General features: G+C 32.3%; 1 protein-coding gene across 1 annotated transcript in view; it reads left to right on the forward strand.

Annotated features, from left to right (window-relative positions):
* Positions 1–4,177: 4,177 nt before the first annotated feature.
* The window catches only part of LOC132726185 (uncharacterized), a gene marked incomplete at its 3' end in the record, with an annotated part of 86,132 nt that continues 64,556 nt past the window's right edge, over positions 4,178–25,753 (forward strand). Inside the window, 3 exon segments of the mRNA XM_060711457.1 lie at positions 4,178–4,342; positions 7,656–7,793; positions 24,602–24,915. Coding sequence (XP_060567440.1) covers positions 7,659–7,793; positions 24,602–24,915 — 449 coding nt within the window.

The following is a 25,753-nucleotide window of genomic DNA, read 5'->3' on the forward strand; positions in this document are numbered from 1 at the left end:
TACAGTTGGACACTACGCTTTCCTCTTTTGATTGCATCTGACGGACCGAGTGGGAGAGTCTATGAAGGATAGTTCGTAAAGCCCTTTGGGACTGAATTGTCTTAATGTTCGTCTTCTGCCTTGCTTCGTCGGGCCCTTGTAGGTGATTTTCTTGTTGCTCTGTCTTCCTTTAGGACATTGAGTACTTTTGTTATGGTCATTGGGTTTACTTTAATATTTTTCTACATGATCATTTTAGTGTTTTACTTATTTAATATTTTGTAACCATGAAAACTGTTAGAATTTCACTTGGCGGGGATTCATTTTATTTACACTGTCTCGTTTATAGGAACATGGTGAGGCTAAGAGCGAGGTTTGGTGCACCATTAACCGGTTTAAACTCCCAAGCAGTCATTATTATGCTGCTGACCGTTCCAAGGCGGCGCCCCACAGTGTTCCTCAGATGTATGTCTATGTTGTTTCATACTGTTTTGGTGACACTTTTGCTTGTGTCCCTTGTTGTTTTCTCGTCTACGGTAAGTATCTTCCCCATTGCCTCTAGTTTTTATATCTTTGATTAACCCCCCTCTTCTCCCGGTCTCCTGTCCCCTTCCCCTTTGTGGGCCTATTATTATTTTCTTTGAATTCCTAATCAGTTACAAATTATTTATCATTTAATGATTAACCTGTCCGTGTTCTGTCCTGTTTTTGTTTGGGGTCCGCCTGGGCTCCTTGCCATTGGTTCTTGTTGCTGGGTCATATGGGGTTTAGGTTCATTGAACGCCGCATTTCCTTGTTGATCTTGTTTATCATATTTTATCTTAAACTATGTTATGTATACAGGAAATGACGTCGTTGACGTCAACAATAAAAAATACGGAAAACATGATGATGACGTTTTCCGTCAAAATTGTTCCACTGCATAACGTTGTTCCCCTTATTCACTGTTATATAATTATAATATTAACATAGCAAGAAATGTACAACTTATTTCATTGAGAATACATGAATAATAATAATAATTATAATGATAATAATAATAAAATGGATAATGATAATAATTATAATTATTATTAAAATTTTCTACTAAACCATTCTAATAATAGTAATATAGAGGATATTTGTTTGTTTTGCATGTAAGATTGAAATATAATTTCACTGAGTGAACACCAGATGCAATATTTTCACGAGTGGCGTAGCCACGAGTGAAAATATAATAGCTGGTGTACACGAATGAAATATATTTCAATCATATATGTAAAACAAATAAATTTTCTTTTTATTTCATGCTTTTTAAGTGATTTTAAGTATTTTTTACTGATTTTGCCGCGTTACGTCGCGCGTTCTCCTTTTTGACGTCATCACATCATGACGTCACATCATAAATTTTGAAATATAGTTCTGTTAAATTCCTCTAACTTTGTTACGTTTTTAACATGATGTATGGTGACATCGACTTTCTTTTCCTAAAGAAGCAAAATTTACGCATGACGGCATTTATTTCTGCCCGTTATTCCACTTAGTTATGATTTTCTTTTCATACGAATTAGATATAGTTCGGCTACAGTGAAAATTATATTTTATAAATTTCACTAGTGGTTTATCAGAATATAATCATCTGATATATTACAATAAAACACTGGAAAGCATGAAATAAAATATTTATAATAGCAAATAATTTATTGATAATAAAAATAAAAATAATAATAACAATGGTAATAATAATAAAAATAACAATAGTAATAATTTTAATAATGATAATAATAATAATTACAATAATAATAATAATTATAATAATAATAATGATTAAAATAATCATGGCATGAATTAACCGTTAAAATTATAATAATTATAATTATTATAATTTTTATTATGATAATGATAATCATAGCAGCAAATAACCGTAAACTTAATAATAATAATAATGATGATAATAAATAATAATAAAAGTTATTATAGTAATAATATTATTAATAATAATAATAATCATAATAATGATAAGTGATAAGTGGTAAGCAGGGACTAACTTAACTAAATTACTATGTTTTAGTAGCTAGAAAAATAAAAAAGAATAGATTGCAACAACGCAATATTACAACGATACCGACGAATGCAATAATAACTGTCATATACTAACATATACTGATAAATTCTAAAGCGCATATCATTGTCATTGTGTTTAATTAACAAATGTACGTTACATAAGTTCGACGAATTTTGATTATATGGTTAACGCACGTTTTTCCGTGTTATAAAGTCTGCAGAGTCCCGAGGAACGGTTGGTGCCCGAGCCCGGTTATAGCTCTTGTTATAGCCCAGTTTTACCTATGCGCAATACATACAGGGTCCAGTAAACAAACAAACAAAAAATGACGATTTGGCCTTGTTTGCCAAAGAGTCATGCGCTTTTGTTATATTGAAATTATTGATTCGAGGGCATCAATCGCATAAATAACGGCGAGCAGCATTCAAGTAACTATGCCGGAAATATGGCGTATAGAAATCGCCGCTAATCGTAGTTGTCGCCCTTTCTAAGAAAAGGACCTTTGTCAATGTAAACAAACCCAAACTCCTCACAGTGATTACCTCCCTTGGCAGAATCTACGCCGAAGAATTAAGGGGAGATCTCTGCGTGGAGATTGAAACAAACCCTCCGAGTAACTTACAAAACAAGATAACACAAAATGAATAAATTATCTTGATTAAAATATTTTGAAGTTTCTGGTGGAATATACATGACACCAATAATAACATGTTTACGACTAACAGGTGTACAATTCATAAATTTTAACCACATACTATAATCGGAGCTAGAATCAATAATTTCTATTTTATCATGTTGACTGGTCTTTACAAAAATACACAGACCACCGGACTTTCGTATTAAAGCTAGGTTGTTTAAAGAACTGGTAACCATCTATAAATATATCGTCATACTGGTCTATTTTGCACTCAAAACAGCAAAATATATCAAATTGCTTTACAAGATCAACAAATTCTGGATAAATTACTCTACCCTTTATGCCACAAACATTAAGAGTACCAATTTTTAAACACTTATAATTCACTGACCCCTGTGTGTCCTAGGTTTTAACATTGTGTTGTCTTGATTCAACAGGCGGTGATTCATTCACATGTTGGGAATTGGTACGGGTTTTCTGTTTTGTATCTATGAGTGGGTATTTGGATCCGTGACAATATCACTCGGAAGTAAAATACTTAGACCCTCGAGGGGCATTCATGTACAATGACGTGGTTAATAACGTACATTGTGATTGTGATAATTGGAATTTCAATATCTTGAAACGACAAAAGGAAGCGTGCATTTACCTTTGTGTTAAGAAATACTTTATTAAAATGTGTTATTTCTAGATAACGATGAAAACTAAAACTGTTTTTAAACTGATAAAAACCTATTTTTTGTTGTTGTTCTATATAATTAATACAAAAGTTCAACTTTAATCGTCAATATCCTTCAAACAAGATGATCCTTTTCCATTGTGTAAAAATGCTTTGTTTGTTATATATTTGTATGTACATTATATATCCTTTCGGGAATAAATATGTTTAAACTAAACAAGATGATAACTTTTGTTATATTTTATATTTGAAAATATTATAAAGGATTATACAGTATAATACCGTTAAGTTAAAAAAAATAAAGTTTTAAATTCAAAATTATATATCTAATATCATAAGTCATGCAAAACCTTATTTTTATACACATATATGCTAGTTTGAAATATTACGAGCGTTTGATCACTAACTAATGATACACTGTTAGTACTATTTCAATAAACAGTTTAGATAATATCTGAAAGTGGTCAATAAAGATAAGCCCGTCTTACTAACAGAAGAACATTCACAAAATTTAACAGTCCAGGGTGTCATGCTATGATCAGTTATAATCTTACAATAAAATGACTGAGATAACTTATTCATTTTTGCTTAAAATACATCATGCTCATATCATTTTTATATTGGACGGTTATATCAAATATACATTAATCATTTGAAAACGCCAGAGTAAAAGTCTTAAATATACAAAACACGGAAAGAAAACAACCAGCCAGTGGGAAATTAAAATAAAATTATTGATAAACTGATAGTCTATTGATCAATTTAATCGTTTTAATCTTAGTTCACTAGGATTTCACAACTACCAGCAAAGACATTTTAAGGATTTCCAATAAAGCATTAAATGTTCACCAGGTAGTGTGTGATAAGTCAGGCTTTAGTTCGCTAAATCATTTAAATTTATCAGTCTGTGATCACAATCAAACAGTGTTGGAAACAGATATACAGAGGTATACATCATGTGCGGATTTGATAGGTTTTGACCACTGAAAGATACTCAGATCAGGTAAGTTGGATTCCATATAGAAGATAATGACAATATATGTAATTTCGATGCTTCTATTAACACCGCTGTTGCTCTATTCATCATCTTAAGAAATCATTATTATAAATTGAAAATAAGACCAGACGTTGAGGACATGGAATTGTATTAATGCACATATTCCATCATGGTTGATAAAATTGGAACTTGCATTGTGCTTGATTTCATCTTGCTTTATGATATTTAAATTGTGCCATGCTTGATTCCAATTTGCATTATTTCATTCAAACTTGCGTAGTGACTAAAACATTCATTTAGTGATAACTATTGAACTTGCATAAGTCAATTATTATACAGTTTTGGAAGATTAAAATTAATAACGTGATAACCTTTATGTATTTATCTTTCTTCTTTTTGATACAACCTTTTTACAGTTTAGTTCATTTGTATTACTTTTTTATAGAAATCATTCAAAACTAAATAGTTTTACTCCAGTAGTACCGAAAATTACAAAAAAATGATTTCGTTAAAGTTCAGGTTTAACCTTCTTAAAGTTTTAGAAGATAATATTGCAAAATTGCATTTTGCCTACCGCTAAGTCCTTAGTGATAATATCGCGAGAATAATAAAGAATCCCCAAAGAACACACAAAACGACAAAATTGAAAATTTTGCAACCTTTTAAAATTTGGTTGTATGTAATATTTCCCTGGTAGGTAATTATTGCGTAATTCATCATAAAAGACACATATAAGTAAGAAATGATATTGATCTTCAACACAGTTTTTATCAAACAATTAGCAGAGTCGTTCATTTCTTGGGTATGTGTATATCTTCCCTTTCCTACTAAAATAGCCAGACTGCCAATTCTAAAGTTTCTTTATATGAGTCTTTTCTCTTTTTTTAAATCGAATACATATAAATAATGTTCAAAAGAAAAAACAACATCTTTTAACAATTTGTTACTTTCTAACTAATAATTATTGTCAACATTCGAATTCCACTCTTGGATGCTCATATCTTTCACTCTATTTACAAATACATTTAAAAAAAACATTGTCATTTTGTAAACCTTTGTTACGCCACACATAACCAAATCCGTATATAAATAATTGAAATTGAAATAACCATTTGAGACATCATTTAGTATCATTATATAACTTTTTACAATTGTTTCTTTAGGCATCTTAATAATTTTCAACCAATATTATACATGTATAGCTCTTTTTAAGTTTTAACATATAATTATAGTGGATAACCTAGCGCATTCACCTAAAACAGCACAATTTGACGAGTTTTGTTTTACACGCATAAACACATAAACCTTTTACAAGCATAGTTTTGTACATGTTAAAGTTCATCAAATTCATTTATACCCTAAACAAATCCGTACAATACTTGATAACAAATTGTATTATCATTTTATAAAGACAGTCTTTGTTGTCTGGTCGTGATGATACAATTAATTTGAAATGATATTAATTCGCGCTTTGCTTTTACACACAGTTCGTGAATCATAGAATTCAAACACAATTTTTGTGTCAATATTAAACCTACGTTACAAAAATCGTTGTATTATAGTTTGGGGACCTTTCTGTTGAAAATATGTCAAGGTTAAATCGTGTACATATACATGCACAGTGCGTTAACTGGTGGAGTGCATGTATCAGTTACCCGCACTCCAGAGCATGCCCATTGATTGGCTCATTTTTGCTGGGGTTTACTTCTTGTGACGGCAGGGAAAGAATATCATATTCAGATGCTCGTTCATTGGTTATTTTTTTCTGGGGTCTCATACTGCGGCAGGGAACGTGTTTTTTATGTTTGACAATGATACAAAAGAGAAAGGACATCAAAACACTCGGCAATCTGATTAATACTCGAAGGCTACGCCCCCTCGTACAAATCAGATAGCCTCGTGTTTCTATTACTTAACAGCTTGTAATTTCATGCTTCTATAAACCATTTTGCATGTCTAAACAATATTATTGAAAGCAACAATTTAAAACACAAAATAAAATCGGTATGTTTTTTTAGTTCAACTTGGTCGTTTCAAATGTTAGGTATCAACATCATCTGTACTCTGTAATCTGTACCATATATTTAAAGTTTTATGTTTGATATAATTAATAGAAATTTCACCAGAATCATGCTTTATGTGTTATGCCATTCATACTTTCTACGGTTATATCAATAGAAATATACGTAAACCTTTAGCTGGCAAAACGATTAATATTAAGAAACGTCCTAAATGACGTGGTTATTTAATTCGATGGTCAGCGGCGTGTTTTATTAATTAAGCTTTTAACTTATTTTATCTTTTTAATTTATTGCATTTATTAATTAATAAATTTATTTTATTAAAATTCCTATAAAACAAACAATTTCCGCTTTTTAAACGCACTCTAAACAAAGCTTTAAATTACATAACGTTAGATATTAGTATTTACCTATGTTGATCATCTTCAAATTTCAGATAGCTCAATATTCAATCGGTCTAGGTTAGAATTTCATTTTTTAAGGAAAAGCATATTTATTTTAGCTGACTCAAAATTTAATTGTCATTCGCAATTTAACTTAGATTTTTTTAATTTGCAGTTTTAGGCTTGCACAGATTTTTAACTTAGCTAAAAATTAACTTAACAATTAAATTTTGATATTTGATGTAAGTGCTTGTATTTGCACGTTATCACTGTCCAGTGATCTATGGCGTTATTTGGCTTGAATATGACGCTCTCCGCTGTTATTTAGATGTTGATAATTGGTTGCTGGTCACCATTATGCACTTGACCTTTTCTCTACTGTCAATCTGAAGTCATTTTCGCAATTTCTGAGGATCAGGTTTTGTCTTATGTACAGTTATTGATTTTTTTCTTGAGTTTTTAAATATTCAATGTTAAGCTTTGTTGATTGATTATGTCAGCTAATTAATATTTGTGTGCAAGTGACTACAGTCCAATCAAAGACAGCAGCCATCTTGAAAGTCACTAACAGCTATTTTAAAGGTGAACTCATTCACTGGCTCATTATGAAAAAAAATGATGCCAAGTAGCAAGGCGGCCAAAACTGCATAATGATATTGCCATAATGGCCTTGAAATATCCGTGACTTTGCTACTATTTATAGTTACATAGGTAATAAATTCATATCAAACTCGTATGTACCATAAAATGTTCACCTGAATTTTAATTTTAAGCATTACAATTCAGAATCGTTCGTATTAGTAGTTTGATTCGAATCAAGTAAGGCCGATTTGTGCATATGTCAGATGAATGTAAAAAGGGTAATTTGTTATTGTAACATTCTTTAGTGTTTTAAATGTTATTAGAATTTAACAGGCTATGAAAACAATGATGTTACTAGTGGTCCATGCCATCTTACTAGGCATACTTTATCAACATGTTGAGTGTAATAGGCAGTTCTATGGCGGTTCCATGAGCTATTCCATGAAAGAACAACATAGCGGTGACCAACTGGTGAGTAGTTATTGCAAATTTATCACATACCCGTTCCGCTTTTACGACTTCGTAAAAATGGTATCGCACGGCCGTGCATATCTTTTGACGTAACGTCATTTGCGTTTTATAATACTGCACGTTTGTAACGTCGCTTTTCATTGGATAATCGTGACGTTTCTATAGTTTTATATACACGGCTGTTGTCGATTCATGAAGAAATCTTTTTTTTTTCTCTAAAAAATATGATTGTTGTATTATAACTTCGTTATAATGATTGTTGACAGGTTATATAGCCGTATATTAACGGCTGTTTGCAATATAACCCTCGCCTAGCGGCTCAGGCTATATTTACAAACCGCCGTTTATATACAGCCATATAACCTGACCTGCCAACGATCTTTATAAGTAATATTATAATACTGCACGTTTGTAACGTCATTTTTCATTGGATAATCGTGACATTTATTTAGTTTTATATACAAGGCTGCTGTCGATTCATGAAGAAATCTTACTTTTTTCTATAAAAATGATGCTAACGGCTCGGGTTATATTTACAAATAGCCGTTTATATAGGGCCATATAACCTGTCAACGATCTTTATAACTAATAATATAAACATAGCGTTGAGATGCACTAAATATTAGCGTAATACTGTAGGCTCGTCAAAGTTTTTTATTACTCCAAACGGTCTTTATTTTGGTGTGTGATAAATATCAAATTCATGTAAGTTCATTACTAAATTTATTAAACTCGTTGAATAAAATGATATCATGCTTGCCGCAGGCTCGCATAATATAATTTTATCACATAGACTACACTGTGGCGCAGTAATAACAAAGCCGTTTATTACATGTTTTTCGGTTGTTTATTGTTTATATAAATATATCAGTGAAATGAAAAACTGATAATTTCACTGTTTCAAACAATGAAATTATCAATTTGATAATTTCACTGTTTTGAATTTAAGCCCTTTATGTTGTTTCAGTGAAATACCAGCGTACACAGTACTGGAAATCAACTTAATGGCGTAACGTCATAAATGACGCCACGTTTTATTATTATTTGGCTCGCTTTTCATTAAGAATTAGGTTAAACACTCATTCTCGATTCTCATTAAGTACGACATTTCATAAATTCTAGAAGTGAAAAATGAACTTTCTTGTCTATTAAAATTCTATTCCATTCCAAAATTATAAGTATCTCGACATCTTAAATATAAAATATTACCAGTACAGATGTCCTAGATTTTTCCCTATGACAGGTTTTCTAGATAGAACCAGAAAATAAATTTCGTCATTTTCGAGACAATGGTTCTTAAATTTGTGCATAGGGTATGGCGATTTTATTTGGTCTCTTACAATAAACTTTCTATCATCTATTTATATGAACATCTGGAAATGAGAATCAATCATTAAACTGACAAAAACAACTCATGGAAATGCATTTCATATCGAATATGCTTAAATCTCATTTTCAAAATGAATAACCTTACAAAATCCACAGATCCAAACAATGGACGAGTAAGAAAATGTGAAAATTACTGACGAATTCTTGAAAGTACCTACTTATTTATTATTCAATTGTCAAATGTGAAATAATTTACGTCATCTCATATATTGACAATTTATTAAGGACTCGTAAATGATTTTCCAATTGTCCCGTAAGTGACCCAGTCTCCAGATGCTATGGATTGACAGAAATAAATGTAAATACTTTGAATTATACATTTATAATGATTGAAGATTAACTAATATTTATTTATGAAATGGAGCAGATATTCCTTTGTCAAGGTTGGGCCATGATAACAATATTCAAACAATTGAACTGAAAATAGTCAAAAAATGAGTAAAAGATCGTAGAAATGGTCTTAGAAGTTCAATAAAATTGCTAGATTTGCATAAAATCCAAGTTAGTGTAAACGAAAACAATACTACGAATCAAAACAAATATTTTTTTCTTTTAGAAATATCACTTTCATTGAGAAAATCACTGTTTTATAATTTTCTTTCGCTCTGGTCATTTACGGGACAAGTCAATCTTATTACTATTATCTTATAATTGAACTGCAAAATAATGTACAGTATGTTTGTTTAAACAGATATTAAGTATCTAGATAAACTAAAATATTTTATATCAAGATGATTGAAAGTCATATTCCATTTAACTGAAACATCAATGAAAATGTTATAAATTTTTCAGAATGTATTTATTTAAGGACAAGTACTAGGTAAATCTCTCAATATCTGCGCGCGGATTCAAAATTTCCTATTACTCGAATTAATTTTACCATTTACGGGACAGTTCAGCCACATACGGTACACGCCTGTTTTCATGTTTACTTCATTTTTGTGATTGAAGTATAAGTCTAAATGTATTCGTATATGAAAGTAAGTATCCATTGAACTCTATAATAGTCAAAACCTCTGAATACCAATTACAATATCAAAATTATGATTTTTAGAAGCTATCTGCAAGTGAAAAACACATTTCAGATGCGTATGTTTAAAAAAAAACATGGATTCTATTGTCGTGGAAGAATACTATTCCAACAATACCAACGTCCATTAACATGTTGAAATAATTCAACAAATTTAGCAGAATAAATCACAAGAGAATGTGATAGAGGGTGAGTCCCGTAAATGATAGGCTCGTAAATGTTGCAAATTTCTGTTTTATGAGAAATTTTGAATGGTTTACATGGATGACAGAATATAAGCAAGACAAATATCCGCTCTAGATATCTGAAGTATTATAACATTGAAATAATTGAAAATTTATTGCAAACCGCATGGTATTGATGAGCCTCGTAAATGATTTTGTAAAAATTACCCTTGTGAAATCCTCAACAAAATGGTTGTACAGATACTCTTAATCTCCATATGTTATGTTAACAATATTACTGTAGACTTATATTACTAATGAAATAACCATTTATACGTTACCATGTATGATTTACATTGTTTTCAATTAAGACTCGTATATGATTTCGACTTTGAAGACAAGCAATTCAAATTTGATTTTGAGAAAATTATTTTTCGTAATATAAAAAACAGTTTTATATGTTAAAATCTGCAATAGAATAACGAAAATAAGCTGTGTTTACTGTTAACCACGACATTTTGTACGAAGATACGTGCAGTGAACCATTCTTCGATTTAGTTCAAGACATGCGCAGCCACTCGTGAAATATACATTTTGGTGCTCACTCGGTGAAGTATATTCCGATCTTACACTGAAAACTAAACAAACATCATCTATTCATTACATGCTTTTTGGTTGTTTATAGAAATATATCAGTAACGTTAATATAAAAAACTGATAATTTCACTGTTTTGAATTTAAGCCCCTTACGTTTTTTTTAGTGAAATACCAGCGTGCACAGTACTGGAAACCAGCCAAATGACCTTGTGAACACCAAAAGTCTATATTTCACTTATGGCTGCGCCACTCGTGAAATATACCTTTTGGTGCTCACTCGGTGAAATATTAAGAGATTAATACACGGCATAGTAGGGCCGGAAGGTGATAATCGGCCCGCAAAATGAATAATGGCCCCGAGGGATTCAGCCCGAGGGCATTATTCATTTTAGGGCCGATTATCACCTTCTGGCACAGCTATGACGTGTATTAATGTCTTTAATACACTTAATGGATCTTTAATAGTAGCATTTTTCTTAAAAAAATAATTTGGTATTTCTTTAGTTGAAATTTCCGTCTCTGTAATTTTACTGTACTGTACAGAGTTGTTTACTTTTTGTTTGTTTAAAGTACGGTAGAATCTAGTTCTAAGCAAGTTTCATTTTCATTGTATCGGAATGAATATGTCGTATTATTTCCTTACATTTTAATAATTTAAAAACTGTGTATATACGAAATACGCTAAAGCTCTCATCATAAAATCAAGCGATTCGTGCTTAAAATCTACTTTCACTTTCATGCACAGTTAACTGCTTGATGACGTAAAATATGACGTCATTGTTTCAGTTTGTGCACGTGCACATGTTCGGCGGGCTGATAACTAGTTCTCGGCCCGGGGCCGTAAACTCATTATAGGTCACGTGACACTCATCGTCATACTTTACGTCATCAAACAGTTAACTGTAAAAGTGAAAGAAGGTTTAATATTGTTCCGCCCATTGTTTTCTCGTTTAGGGCACACGCATTCTTTTACTTGGGGAGCATACGCTGATTTTCATGGAATGGCACTATTGTGTCACATTGTAGGTTCCATGATAACCGCCGTATGAACATATCTGTGAATGTTTCTTAATTCAAAAATTCACCATTTTGTGTTTAAATGTTGATTTCTGCTTAAGCCGGTGCTAGGGGGCGTGGACGGTAACTTGCACTTTCCAGTACCGTCCATGAACAGGCTCAATCAAAACGAGCCTGCAAAATTTTACAATTTTGCCGTGTTGGACTTTCTTTAGGGATTCTGTTTTTCTCTATTTAAGCACAAATCGCTTGATTTTATAATGAGAGATTAAGCGTATTTCGTACAAACAGAGTTTTATCACTATCGAAATTTAAAGAAATAATACGACAAATTCATTCCGAAAAAAAAAGAAAATACAACTTGCTTCTAGATTCAGCAGTAGTGCACTTTGATGAACAAAAAGTAATCAGCTCTGTAGAAGTTACTGAAAGTGTACTGTAAAGTACAGTAGAAATGCAGACAGGAATTTCAACGAAAATAAATTTCAAAGTAGATCTACTTTAATTCTTTCTCTGATTATGAAAAAAAAAAACTAATATTAGATCTACCAAGTGTATTAAAGACATTAACACACGGCAGAGTAGGGCCGGAAGGTGATAATTGGCCCTGAAATGAATAATGCCCTCGAGCTGAAGCCCTTGGGGCCATTTTTCATTCTGCCGTGTATATTAATCTCTTACAGTTACGTCCCTTGGTATAACATGGTGTACATTTTTTGGTAGTGATTAATTTCTAAGTTATTAGTAAAATGGGGATAGATATCAGCACTTGGAGGTTACGTATAGGTGTGTTTTCACAAAAGTTCAAGGGTTGGATGTAAATTTCAAGGATTTAAAACCTCTATTGGACGGTTTAGATTAACTTTTCGTTTGTGCACGTGTTTGCTCGTACTTTTGGTCGTTTGTGGTGACGTAGAGGAGAATCCCGGCCCTCCAAAAACCCAGCGAAATGAGAGTCGGCGACAGTCTCATATGCAATCAGCGCTAAAATCTATCACAGTCGGCCCCACTAGGGTCGTCGTCGGCATCAGCAGTGACCAGACACGCGGAACCGCCAACCGGTAAGAATACGGAGGGTGTTACAACACGACAGCGGACAATCTCCTCATATGCTAACGTTGTTAGTAGCCCATTATCAAGCAATAACGAAAGCGGCTACAGGTCAGTAAATGATGATATTTATGATGTTTTAATGACTATGAAATCAGATATGAATAAAAATAATGACAGAATTATTACAGATTTGAAACAGGTACATTCGAAAATTGACACTATCTCAGACACAGTGCGTGAATTGAGGGCTGATAATGAATCCCTTAGAAGAGAAAACTCACAATTGAAAATGCAAATATCAGACCTTCAACTTAATGTTGATCGCCTAGATGGCAACATGAAACGAAAAAATTTAAGAATTCAAGGTATCTCAGGTCAAATGCGCGAACCACGTTCTGTTACAGAGCAAAAAGCCAGGGAATTCTTGCAAAATAACCTTAAATGTGAGAATGCCAGTACTGTTCAGATTGATGATATACGGAGAGTGAAATCGTCAAATTCGTCTACACCAACGATATTGCTGACTTTTTGTAATTATGTGGTTGCACTACTATTATGCAATTGGCCAAAAGTAATTTGCAGCGTGATAGTAATGTTTACATTCAGTATGACTACACGGATCGCGTACGCAGACACCGAAAAATTCTCGGGGAAAAGAATGATCGAAGAGCGTCAAACATGGAAACTACTCAAGTGTGCGGTATGATAAAACTCATTATAAATGATGGGGTGTATAAATATAGTGACAATACACGATCCATAGTGTACATAGGCAGACGACAATCGCAAGATATGCAGACGACCGTCTGTGTTAGCTGAACAGAACGAACCTTTTATAAATAACCAATCGCAGCAAGCCGGGATGGATACGGAAAGATCCGAAGTAGACCAATTTAGCTAGGAAAGTGGCCAAAGCCCATTATTTGACTTTAATATACTGTCATGGAACATTTGTGGTTTAAACCGGTTAGATAATTGTACTTTAACCAAAGAGTTTCTTAAAACATTTGATATTTTATGCTTAAATGAGACATGGTCAAAATTTAAAGGAGATTTTGACAGTTTTTTAGAGGGTTATATACATTATGATTATGTAAGACCATATAAATAATGCTCACATTAGAAATAGTGGAGGGGTTAGTATATTTATAAACTCTAGTTTAAAATGTTTACATTTGATTGAACGTATTTTTTTATGACATGACAGATTGTGTAGTGCTGTTACTTAAAGTCTTCTCAGTTGTTTACAGTAGAAGATATTGTTTTTTATTTTTGCGTATGTTTCACCGGAGGGATCTTCTGTTTATGATAATTTAGAAGAAAATGATGGAATTATTAAAATTCAGGGTGATATTGAAATGATTAAATTAAACTTTCCTAATTCATATATTCTTTTTGCTGGAGATACAAATGCTAGAACAAAAAAATTACCTGATTTTATTTATGATGACACTTTAACGTATATATTTGGTGACTCTGATTATAACGGTAGTACATTTTGTTTACCTCGTAACAATAAAGATGGCGTTTGTAATAATTTTGGAAAATCTTTGCTTAATTTATGTTGTTTGTATGATATTCACATTTTAAACGGGAGATATCCAAATGACACATTAGGGGAGTATACATGCTACGCAAATGAGGGTGTCAGCGTTGTCGACTATATAATAGCTAGTTCAAATTTATTTGAATATATTGTTAATTTCAAAGTTTTAGAAAATGATGTATCTGATCATCTCCCTATATCATGTTCTCTGTCTTTACCATACAAGGACTTGGTAATTAATGCCGTTTCTAATGATAATGATGTAACATGTACGATTGAACACGAAAAATTTCGTTGGAATGAAGTCCATAGAGCTAATTTTTTTAAGTCAGTTTGGTAGTCTGTTTACGTCAGAAACAAGGTAGAATTATTTCTGAGATAACGACTAATATTGACAGCGCATTGTCTATATTGACAGCCGTTTATAAAGAGGCAGGATCTAATATGCGAATAAGATCCTTTAGATACAAACAGTCACAGCCCGAATGGTGGGGTGGAAAACTGCGATTTATATATAAACGCGAGAAATATAACGCGCTACGTAGGTTTAGAACATCAAACTTAATGCATGATTTAAGAGTATATAAGGTAAAACGTAATAAGTTTAAGGCGTATTGTCGTAGAAAACAGCTACTTTTTCAGCGCGACCAAAGACAAAAACTCATTAATGTTAGTAATAATCCTAAGGATAATGTGGTCACTTATTAAGCGTTCACGTCCTCCGAAAAAAGACAGTGTGTAATATTTCAGCCAATGAATGGTATGCGTATTTTAAAGATCTTTTTGTTCGATGATTCCGCCATATACTTAACACGGATAATTTGACTGAAAAAAAATAATGAACATTTGTTTGAAGCTAGATCAACCGTTTTACTCGTGCTGAAATCGAATCAGCCATTAATAATTTGTCTAATGGCAAAAGTGCCGGACCTGATGGCATACCATCAGAGTTTTTTAAGTATAACATTAAATGACAGTATTAACGTTATTGAAGCGTTGTTTAACAGAATACTTAACACGGGCGTCTTTCCTAAAATTTGGGGTAAAAGCGTGGTTACGGCAATCCATAAAAGCGGGTCGATTAATGACCCTAGTAACTATAGAGGGATTTCTGTAACGAATACTCTGTATAAAGTATTTTCTAGACTTATCAATACTCGACTTTATAAAATAACAATAAAATCGACGAGTCACAAGCCGGCTTCCGACACGGGTACTCAACGGTAGATAATATTTTTTGTTTACAGGCAATGGCTCAGAAATATTTAACAAGAAAAGGTGGTAGATTATATTGTATTTATGTTGATTTTAAGAAAGCATTCGACAAATTAAATCACGCGAAGCTTTTTGAAATATTATTATCGTAGAGGTCTCCGCGGCAATTTTTTACGCGTGCTCAAGACTATGTATACCGATCTATTATCGTGTGTTAAACTCGACTGTAATCATGCTAAAAATAGACAAATTTTAATGATAACAATTGCTGTTATTTATCTACTGATTATTTCCCCTGTAAATGTTGAACAAAACAGGGAGACGTAAGCAGCACAACTATATTCATACTTTTTTATTAATGAATTAGCAGAGTTACTACGTCTCTCGTGTGGAACAGGAATTTTTTATAACTAACGACATACATGACATTAACTGTCTTATGTTTGCGGACGACATTGCTAATTGCGCAGAAACCGCTGTCAAAAATTACAGCAACAAATTAATATAATAGACGTATTTTTTGTCAAGATACGGGTATGGAATTAAATTTAAATAAAACAGAGATTATGGTATTCCGTAATGGAGGTGGTCTTAAGAAATTATGAATCTTGGCTCTATCGTGGATCTCCTGTTTAATGTAGTATCAATTTATAAATATATGGGTGTTCATCTTACACCGACTATATCTTGGTCATCAACCACGATAAATTGTCTATTCAAGCAAAGAAATCTATTCTAGCCATCAAACAGTATCAAAAGTCATTTGGATATTTTCCAGTCAAAGAATACTTTAAATTATTTGATGCTTTGGTGAAAACCCAATATTATGTTATGCCTCACAAGTATGGGGTTATTGTTATGTAAATACTATTGAAACTGTTCATAATGATTTTTGTAAAAGGTACCTTAATGTTAATAGAACTACAAATAATGCAATGGCACTAGGAAATGTGGCAGGTTACCATTATGTATATTTTACATGTCTAACTGTATAAAATATTGGTGCAAGTTATTGACTATGCAACAATCAAGATATCCGCGACCAATGTTATCTTATGTTGAAAAATCATGATGATAGTGGGAGATATAATTGGGCTACTAAGATAAAAAAATTTATTATTCGAGTATGGTTTTGGGTTTGCCTGGATTTCGCAAGAAATAGGTAATCCTGACCTGTTTATCCTTTTGTTTAAACAGAGACTGGTTGATTGCTACACTCAAAATTGGCATAATGATATTAATACTTCTAGTCGATGCTTTCATTATAGAAATTTTAAATCACTTTTAAATGTAGAAAGATACCTAATATTGGACCTACCATTTATTTTATAAGAAATCTTTTTCTAAGTTTAGGTGTTCTAACCACAAACTTAAAATAGAAATCGGCAAGACATTTAAATATACCAAGAGAGAACAACGCTGTTTGTACATATTGTTTAAATAATAGAAATATATCAATTATAGATTGTGAATTTTCATGCTTTTTTTTCCATTGCTATAAATATAATGAAGTACGCCAACTATACTTACTAAATTGGTATAATGGAAGAACAAATTTAAATGATTTCTACTCATTAATGAACTCGAGTTGTGATACAACAATACGTAATATATGTATTTATATACACCATATTCTTTGTAAAGCTGACGATATTAATTAGAGGGACGTAAAATGTTTATCCATGTTGCTTTGTATATTATGGGCCGGTGGCCTTATTATCAAATAAATATGTTGTTGTTGTTGTTGTTGATCACATAAACCGCGGCGCAGGAGTGTAATAAAGCCATTTATCACACACCCGTGCCGATTTTGCGACTCCGTAAATATGGTATTGCACGGCCGTGCATATATTTTGACGTGACGTCATTAGCGTTATACAAACATAGTGTAAAGACGCGCTAAATGTTAGCGTTATACTATAGACGCGTCAATGAAAAATGACTCTTATTTCACTTTAAACGGTCTTTATTTTAGGTATGTGATAAATAGAATATTAAATTCGTGTAAGTTCATTACTGAATTTATTGCACTCGTTGAATGCTCGCCAGAGGCTCGCATAATATAATTTTATTCAACTCGTGCAATAAATTCAGTATTGAACTTACACTCATTCAATATCCTCTATTTATCACATAAACTGCGGCACAGAAGTGTGATAAAGCCATTTAATAAAAACGATATTACACTAGATAATATGACACTATAGTCTATCCCATTAAAAATGGAAATGAACTTTTGCCTGGTATGAATTAACAAAACAACGTGGAATAAACATTTAAACTTTTTTGTACGCTAAAAAAAGGTCACCCGCAAGATTTTGCAAGATTTTTCTCTAAAGTGTCTAATTTTCTTGTAAAGGCAAAGTTTCAATTCTCTACGGCAAGACTCTGTTCTTTATTTTCCCTAGCCATTGCCGAAGTACTCTTCATTTGAAGATGAACGGGAGAAAGCACGTGTCATGTTTCTAAAATGTACATGATGTTCTCGGGGTCGTTTCATGATTATTTTATAAAGCTGGATTTACTAGATGTAACAGTTTCGTTGCAATGCATGATAGAAAACTTTAAAAATGAATAATATGCAACAAGAACAACGAGTCACAAGAAATAGATCTAGAATTGCACTTACTTTTAAGCTGAATAGAATCCCTATGAATTTCGAAATAGATCTTTATAAACGTCACGACAAATTTGCATTCTGAAGATTCCTTCATTGCCAGTTTCTATCCAGTTCCGTAGATCCCATTTTTCTACTTTGTCTTTGAAACTCCTGAATGGCATGACTCCTACACTTATGATGATCCAGATCTTTTATAATCCGTCTCATTATTAAAACATTGTTCCATTTGTGCAGTTATCTGGGTTAGCAAATGAAATATTTAAATGAAACACATCATAATTCAGTATGTTTCAAATCCATAATTCAAGAACGGCCCATTAATTTTAGTTCGACAGCACAATGTTTTTAACTCTTGAAAATGGATTCCTGGCGGAAAAAAATACATTACGTCAACAACAATTTATGAAATATATGACGTAATAAAAATGCCTCGCGCTTTTTATGGATAATTCCAGTTTCGGCATTGGCAGAGGGCGGTTAGGCATATATAACCTCATACAGATAATTTTAAGCTAGATAAATTTGTCTTGATGGCATTTAAAATAAATTTTGTATACCCAGATTTTGCAGTAATTGTTACAAGTAGATCTTCAATTCATATATCAACAATAAAACTTTTGATAGCATTTTAATATTTTTTAATACACTTAATGACATGTATCTGTGACAGTACAATACTTCATAACCTTCGTTTTTATTTTATTTTTTTTAAACTATTTTATATATTTCTAAGAGATAATTATCCTACAAATTATCTCGTTATTCAAGAGTTGAAAATCCTATTCTTTTAGCTACAAAATATACAATATGCGGTATTTTTTTTCTCCACGAGAGAAATATAGCTATTGTTTCTTCACTGAACATTTTCAAATTTTAGGAAGGCTAGAATCATTGAGGACATCACCCTGCGTTTCTCTTTGACTCGATCTCCCCTTCATATTAACATTCTTAATAATATCAAATCACTGCCGGTATTTTTGGACATTTTGTGAAATTGTAAGACGGAAAATTAATCTCTATTTACGAGCTTAAAGTGTATAGGCCAACGTTTGGTTAAAGCATGTTTATATTCTTATAATTTATATTTTTCCTCGCACGCGAGCCTGTGTTCTCTCATTAGCGAATGAGCTAGTTAAAGTAGACACTGTGCAAACCAATACTGAACATATAGTAAATCAGTTCCACTTTCTAGATTTGGATTATAATGTAATATTTGTTGGCAATTTCTAACGGCAGGTTTCTGTTGTGAAAGTTCAAACCTCCGAAAGGTTTTAGCGCACGAACATCGTACCCGAAATAAGAAGGGTAACATATTTTTGTATCCCATCGGACCTGGTTAATTTTTTTAAATAGACGTGATACATACTAATGGATAAAATTCAGACAACTACAGAATTATGGAAATTAAACATTAATTAGCGAAGAAACATGTTTTAGTCTTCTAGCAAGTGTTCCCGTTCCCTTACGATGCGTTGCGGTATTCAACATACGCGCTTGATTGAAAAGCTATCTTATCAAATCACTTCATAATATTGCTCTTTTCCTCTTAAAGAATATAAAATACGACAGTATATCATAGTAATTATATAATTATATAAATCTTTGTATCTTATAATTTATAAAGCGGTTACTGATACGTATTTCACTTCAAATGATTTTGATTATTTTAAATAATTGTTTGCTAGTAAAATTGTCTTTTTGACATCAACTTTGTTCTCATTTTTTTATGATAACATTTAGCTTTTGATCAGTAAGTAAATAAGAATAATCTTTTTTTTATAATTTCCGAGTAAATTTCACGCTAATTGTGAGACGAACCTTAAATGACGTCTGTATGGGCGGCGCCGCCATTTTGAAATGGACGTCACTTCAGGTTACAACGTAAGTCAACGGGGAAAAATATATAGAGGATATTTGTTTGTTTGTGTGTAAGATGAAAATTTATTTCATCGAGTGGGCTTTAAAAAACAGTATTCTCACGAGATGAAATAAAATTACATCTTACACAACAATCAAACACATTTTCTTTTTATTTTATGCTTAAAATCAAGTTAAAACAAAATTTCCATAATATTAACGTTAATATTAAAATCTGTTTTCCCCATTGAGAGCCCCATTAAGTCGGAATTTCTCATTAAAAACAAGAAGTCTTGAGCTGAAAAATAAGTCCGACAATCAAAGTTATATTGCGGTGATATTATTCATTTTATTAAAAAAGTTTGAATGATCTCTTGTTTTAATAATAAAAACAAACAATTCTTATAGGAGAAAAAGTCCAACCATCCATCCATATTTCTGTTACTTAGTGCGAATTTATATTAGACCTGGCTTTGATAAAATGTAAGCGGCAGCCATTTTTTAAAGTTGTGTATTTCACGGGAGGAAAATAATTGTGTTTAGATTCAGAGGGATATCATTTGGATTTTTTAGTCATACACCTTTTTAAAAGAAAGAAAACTTATTTGAGGATTGTAACAGACAAAAAATAAGTGTTGACAGATGTGAAAACATTCAATAAATCAGCTATGGAAATGGAAACTTGGAAGCTGGCTCAGGAAACGCTGGGTTGTTTTACTTATTCTACGAGGATGGCTGTCATTGCTTTCCAATGTTTTATAAAGCATACGGCAGTTATTGCTTGAAGGATACTTTAATATGCCCAAATGTCAACAAGAGCAGTTTTGCATGTGGAAGGAATGTATTTTTCAGACTGTAAAAATGAAACGAAAAATTTTAGAGACGAAATTTGGTGATTGGAATTTGAATGAATAGAAGTAAGTTTTCTTCTTTTTATTACTTTTGACATTTAAGTTATTTATCAATTTCAGCTTTGCTTTTTTTTAAACAGCCTGACATTGTCAGAATTGTAAGCAAAAATAAAATTGAGGTACCACATGGGGAAAATCTTAAAAAAGTAGTTTCGTCATTGAAAAGTGTGAAATTATATTTTGATAATTTTCACTGTGAAATTATCAAATATAATTTTCACGGATAAATCAGTAATCCACTGAAAAGCATAAAATAATAAGAGGATATTTTTTCGTTTGAGTGAAATATGGAATATATTTTCACTCAAGATGATAAAATGCCACATATTTTCACGAGCCGTGATGGCGAGTGAAAATATGTGGCATATTATCATCTTGAGTGAAAATATATATGATATTTCACGAAAAACGAAAAAATAACCTTTTTATTTAATTTCATTATCAAAGAAAAATGGTTACGAACCCCCTTGCTTGCTACGCAACTGCAATTGTACAGCGCGCAGTAATATAATTATTGTTTTGCACGCGATATTTAGCGCTACATTGTGTCGTCACGTAAACAACTCTTTAAATGTCTGTACAGCGTTAATGACTGAATTAAAGATATTGGTGTACGGATTTATTTTCTTAGTTAGACCATTTTCTATCATTCTAGATAGTTTTCAAAACAAAAATTAACAAAAAGTTTTTTGTATTTATCAGATTTTTCAAACAAAAGAAGTCCCTTAAAATAAATTTGAGTTTTGACTCCGCCCACTTTCATATTTATATTTCATATTTACTTTTAAAAAATATGAAATATATTTGACTGATAAAGCACCATATTTCATGGGTAAAATTAAATAAAATTTTGATATTTTGACCACATTACTGACTTTATGGGAAAAAATGAAAAACATGCCTAGAGATATTGACGTCCATGACGTCAGGATTAACATGACATTAAATTAAATGATTTTACTATTATATTTAATAAACAAGAGGGCCATGATGGCCCTGAGGTCGCTCACCTGTATAAAGGCACCCGGAGCGGGGCCAGTTTAAACCCCAGGGCTTTTATTTGAACAAACTTAGAAGACACCCATTAGAAGATGTTTTTACTACACACATATAGTGAAAAACAATGATCTACCTCCCCCCCCCCCCCCCCCCCCCCCCCCCCCACCATCAGGGCCAATTTTAATCCAGGGGCTTTTATTTGAACAAACTTGGTAGACACCAATCACAAGATGTTTCATGCTAAACATCTAAGCTCTAGCTCATTGAGTTTTTTAAGTTTTTACTATACACATATAGTTAAAAACAATGACACCCCTGGGGCGGGGCCAGTTTTGACCCCAGGGCTTTTATTTGAACAAACTTTGTAGACACTCACTAGAAGATGTTTCATGCTTAATATCTAAACTCCAGCTATTTGGGTTTTTTCAAAGAAGATGTTTAAGTTTTTTCTATACACATATAAGGAAAATCAATGACACCCGGGGGCGGGGCCAATTTTGACCCCAGGGATTTTATTTGAACAAACTTTGTAGACACTCACTAGAAGATGTTTCATGCTTAATATCTAAACTCCAGCTATTTGGGTTTTTTCAAAGAAGATTTTTTAAGTTTTTACTATACACATATGAGGAAAATCTATGACCCCAGGGGCGGGGCCAATTTTGACCCTAGAACTTTTATTTGAACAAACTTGGTAGACACCCATTAGAACATGTTTCATGCTAAATATCTTAGCTCTAGCTCTTTGAGTTCTTTAAAAGATTTTTTAAGTTTTTACTATATGCATATAGGGAAAATCAATGACCCCCTGGGGCGGGGCTAATTTTGACCCCAGGGCTTTGATTTGAACAAACTTGGTAGACATTCATTAGAAGATCTTTCATGCCAAATATCTAAGCTCTAGCTCTTTGGGTTTTTTAAAAGAAGATTTTTTAGGTTTTTCCTATTGGTTGCCATGACAACCAGAGTTTTTAATGGAATTTAAATTTTTGAACAACTTTGACAGGAGTCCACCTAAGGATCATTTCTGTAAAGTTTGGTTGCAATTGGCCATGTGGTTAAGAAGGAGATGTTGTTTGAAAACTTTGACGCCATTTTTTGAAGGACGCACGACGCACGGACGCACGACGGACGCAGGGTGATGACAAAAGCTCACCCTTGAGCACTTTGTGCTCAGGTGAGCTAAAAATGGAATATTCAAATTTGGTCCGAATTTGGTTCAAATTTAGTGTAATAAAAATCTGGAAACAAAGTGATACTTTGACGTGACGTCAATTGTGCTATAAAACATAGCGTTAAAGTCAACTCGTTCAATAAATTTAGTATTAAACCTACACTCATTCAATATCCTTTATTTATTACATGCTTTTCGGTGGTTAAGAGAAATATATCAGTGAAATAAAAAATGATAATTCACCGTATTAAACAGTGCAATTATCAATTTGATAATTTCACTGTTTTTTAATATTTGAGCCCAGTACATTGTTTCAGTGAAATACAAGCGTTCACCGTACTGGAAACCAACTTAATGACGTGACGTCGCAAATGACGTCACGTTGTATTATTATTTGGCGCCCTTTTCATTAAGTACTAGGTTTAAATGTCTTTTTATACGTTTCTTTGCATATAATGCATGTAATAAAAAGAAAATTTGTTTAGTATAATGTAAGATCGAAATATATTTCACCTCGTGAACACCAAAAGTTCATAATTCACTCGTGGCTGCGTCACTCGTGAAATATACCTTTTGGTGCTCACTCGGTGAAATATATTTCGATCTAACACTGAACTTAACAAATGTATCACACACCCGTGCCGATTTTGCGACTCCGTAAATATGGTATTGCACGGCCGTCTATATATTTTGACGTGATGTCATAAGCTTTATACAAACATAGTGTAAAGACGCGCTAAATGTTAGCGTTATACTATAGGCGCGTCAATGAAAAATGACATTTATTTCACTTTAAACGGTCTTTATTTTGGGTATGTGATAAAAAGAATATGAAATTCGTGTAAGTGTAGTGTAACGCCCAGATCATTCAATATGAATAAGTCAACACAATATCAAGTTTAAACGTCATAGATATGTATTTATTTAGTAAAACATATTATTCTATAAAACAATTGTTTAATCAATGTTTTTAATAATTTCACAATTCTTAAACAAATACGTAAAGCAATATGAATTAATGTCAACTGCATATTTAGCATAATTTAACCAGAGTGAAACCACACTAAATAATGTAATATTTGGCTTACTTTAAATAGTGAACCCCTTTACGCTTTAATCTTTATTAACCCATAATTCATTACTGCAAATATGCGTTTCCGGACAGCTAACAATTAATGTAACAATTATGTTTACTCCCTATGGGTATAATATGCAACGGACTTTTATTATAACCAGGTAACCATTGAACTAATAACTGGTTGGGTGCTTGGAAAAGGCCCATGTGGTTCAGGGTGTAATAAATCTGATATTGGAAGATCTACTAGTTTAACCAGACAAAAAATAGTTTCAACAGATCCATATTACCTTGGTAAATTCATTAAGGAATATAGAGTGTCAAGCCATTTACTACAGACGATTCCTATAGATACAAGAGTAAAATCAACATGCGAAGAATCTGTAATCGCAATCAGTGAAACGGGAAAATGGGAACAGGAAATAATGCACTTCAGCGTTATTATGGAGAAAGAAAAAAACGAAATGGATATCGTGTAAGTAAAAGAATAGTTATGTTGATAGAAATTATCTTATAGCATGAAACTGGTAAAAAATAAATCATTTGTCCGTGCGTATCTTCATGCGGGGGATGATCAAATATAAAGTAGACATTTGCTGTTGCTGAGACACAGCTGGTTTAAATTTAGTAAACTATATATTGAAATAACAGGAACATTAACGTTATAAGATAAAATAGAAAAGTAATACATTAAGTTAAAATTGCAAGCGCGATTTTATAACCATGTTATCACGTTTGTGACACATGTTTAGTTATATTGGTCTCAATTTAAGGAAAATACAAATCTGAACTAGCGCCAAACGAAGCCAAATCATAGGTTGATATGCTGTTTTTATTATTTCAAAGTTTGACGTAATCTCAATGTTGCGACATTTAAAAACAACAACATTCATTTTGCGTTGTTATCAGTGTTTCAATGTCGTTGTCAGAACAACGGCAAATCATTTAGTTCTGCCATTCTCTCTTGAAAATATAAAAACTAAAGCTGAAGATAATTGATTTAACTGAAAGGGAATATCCAGTGAACAGGAAAATAAAGATATTTGTTTTCTGACGGCCAGGGCAACCTAGAAGGGCATATAGGTCGTGTTAAAAGAAACTTGCGATGCGCTGGTGCGTTTATGCATCGTCGTCTATCGGACACCGCAAACATTTTGAGAAAATAATGTTAACGTAACGATAATTTTGATATATCGCATTCATACTAACACCACCACATTTTAACACTAGTATTGTTGATATACATAATCAATGTGCTGTGTGTGAAACGATAAACAAGCCTTACACGCTACATATAAAATAAATGTAAAATA

The sequence above is a fragment of the Ruditapes philippinarum genome, unplaced genomic scaffold, assembly GCF_026571515.1.
Source record: "Ruditapes philippinarum isolate M1 unplaced genomic scaffold, ASM2657151v2 ctg724_1_1_1_1, whole genome shotgun sequence".
Classification (NCBI taxonomy): domain Eukaryota; kingdom Metazoa; phylum Mollusca; class Bivalvia; order Venerida; family Veneridae; genus Ruditapes; species Ruditapes philippinarum.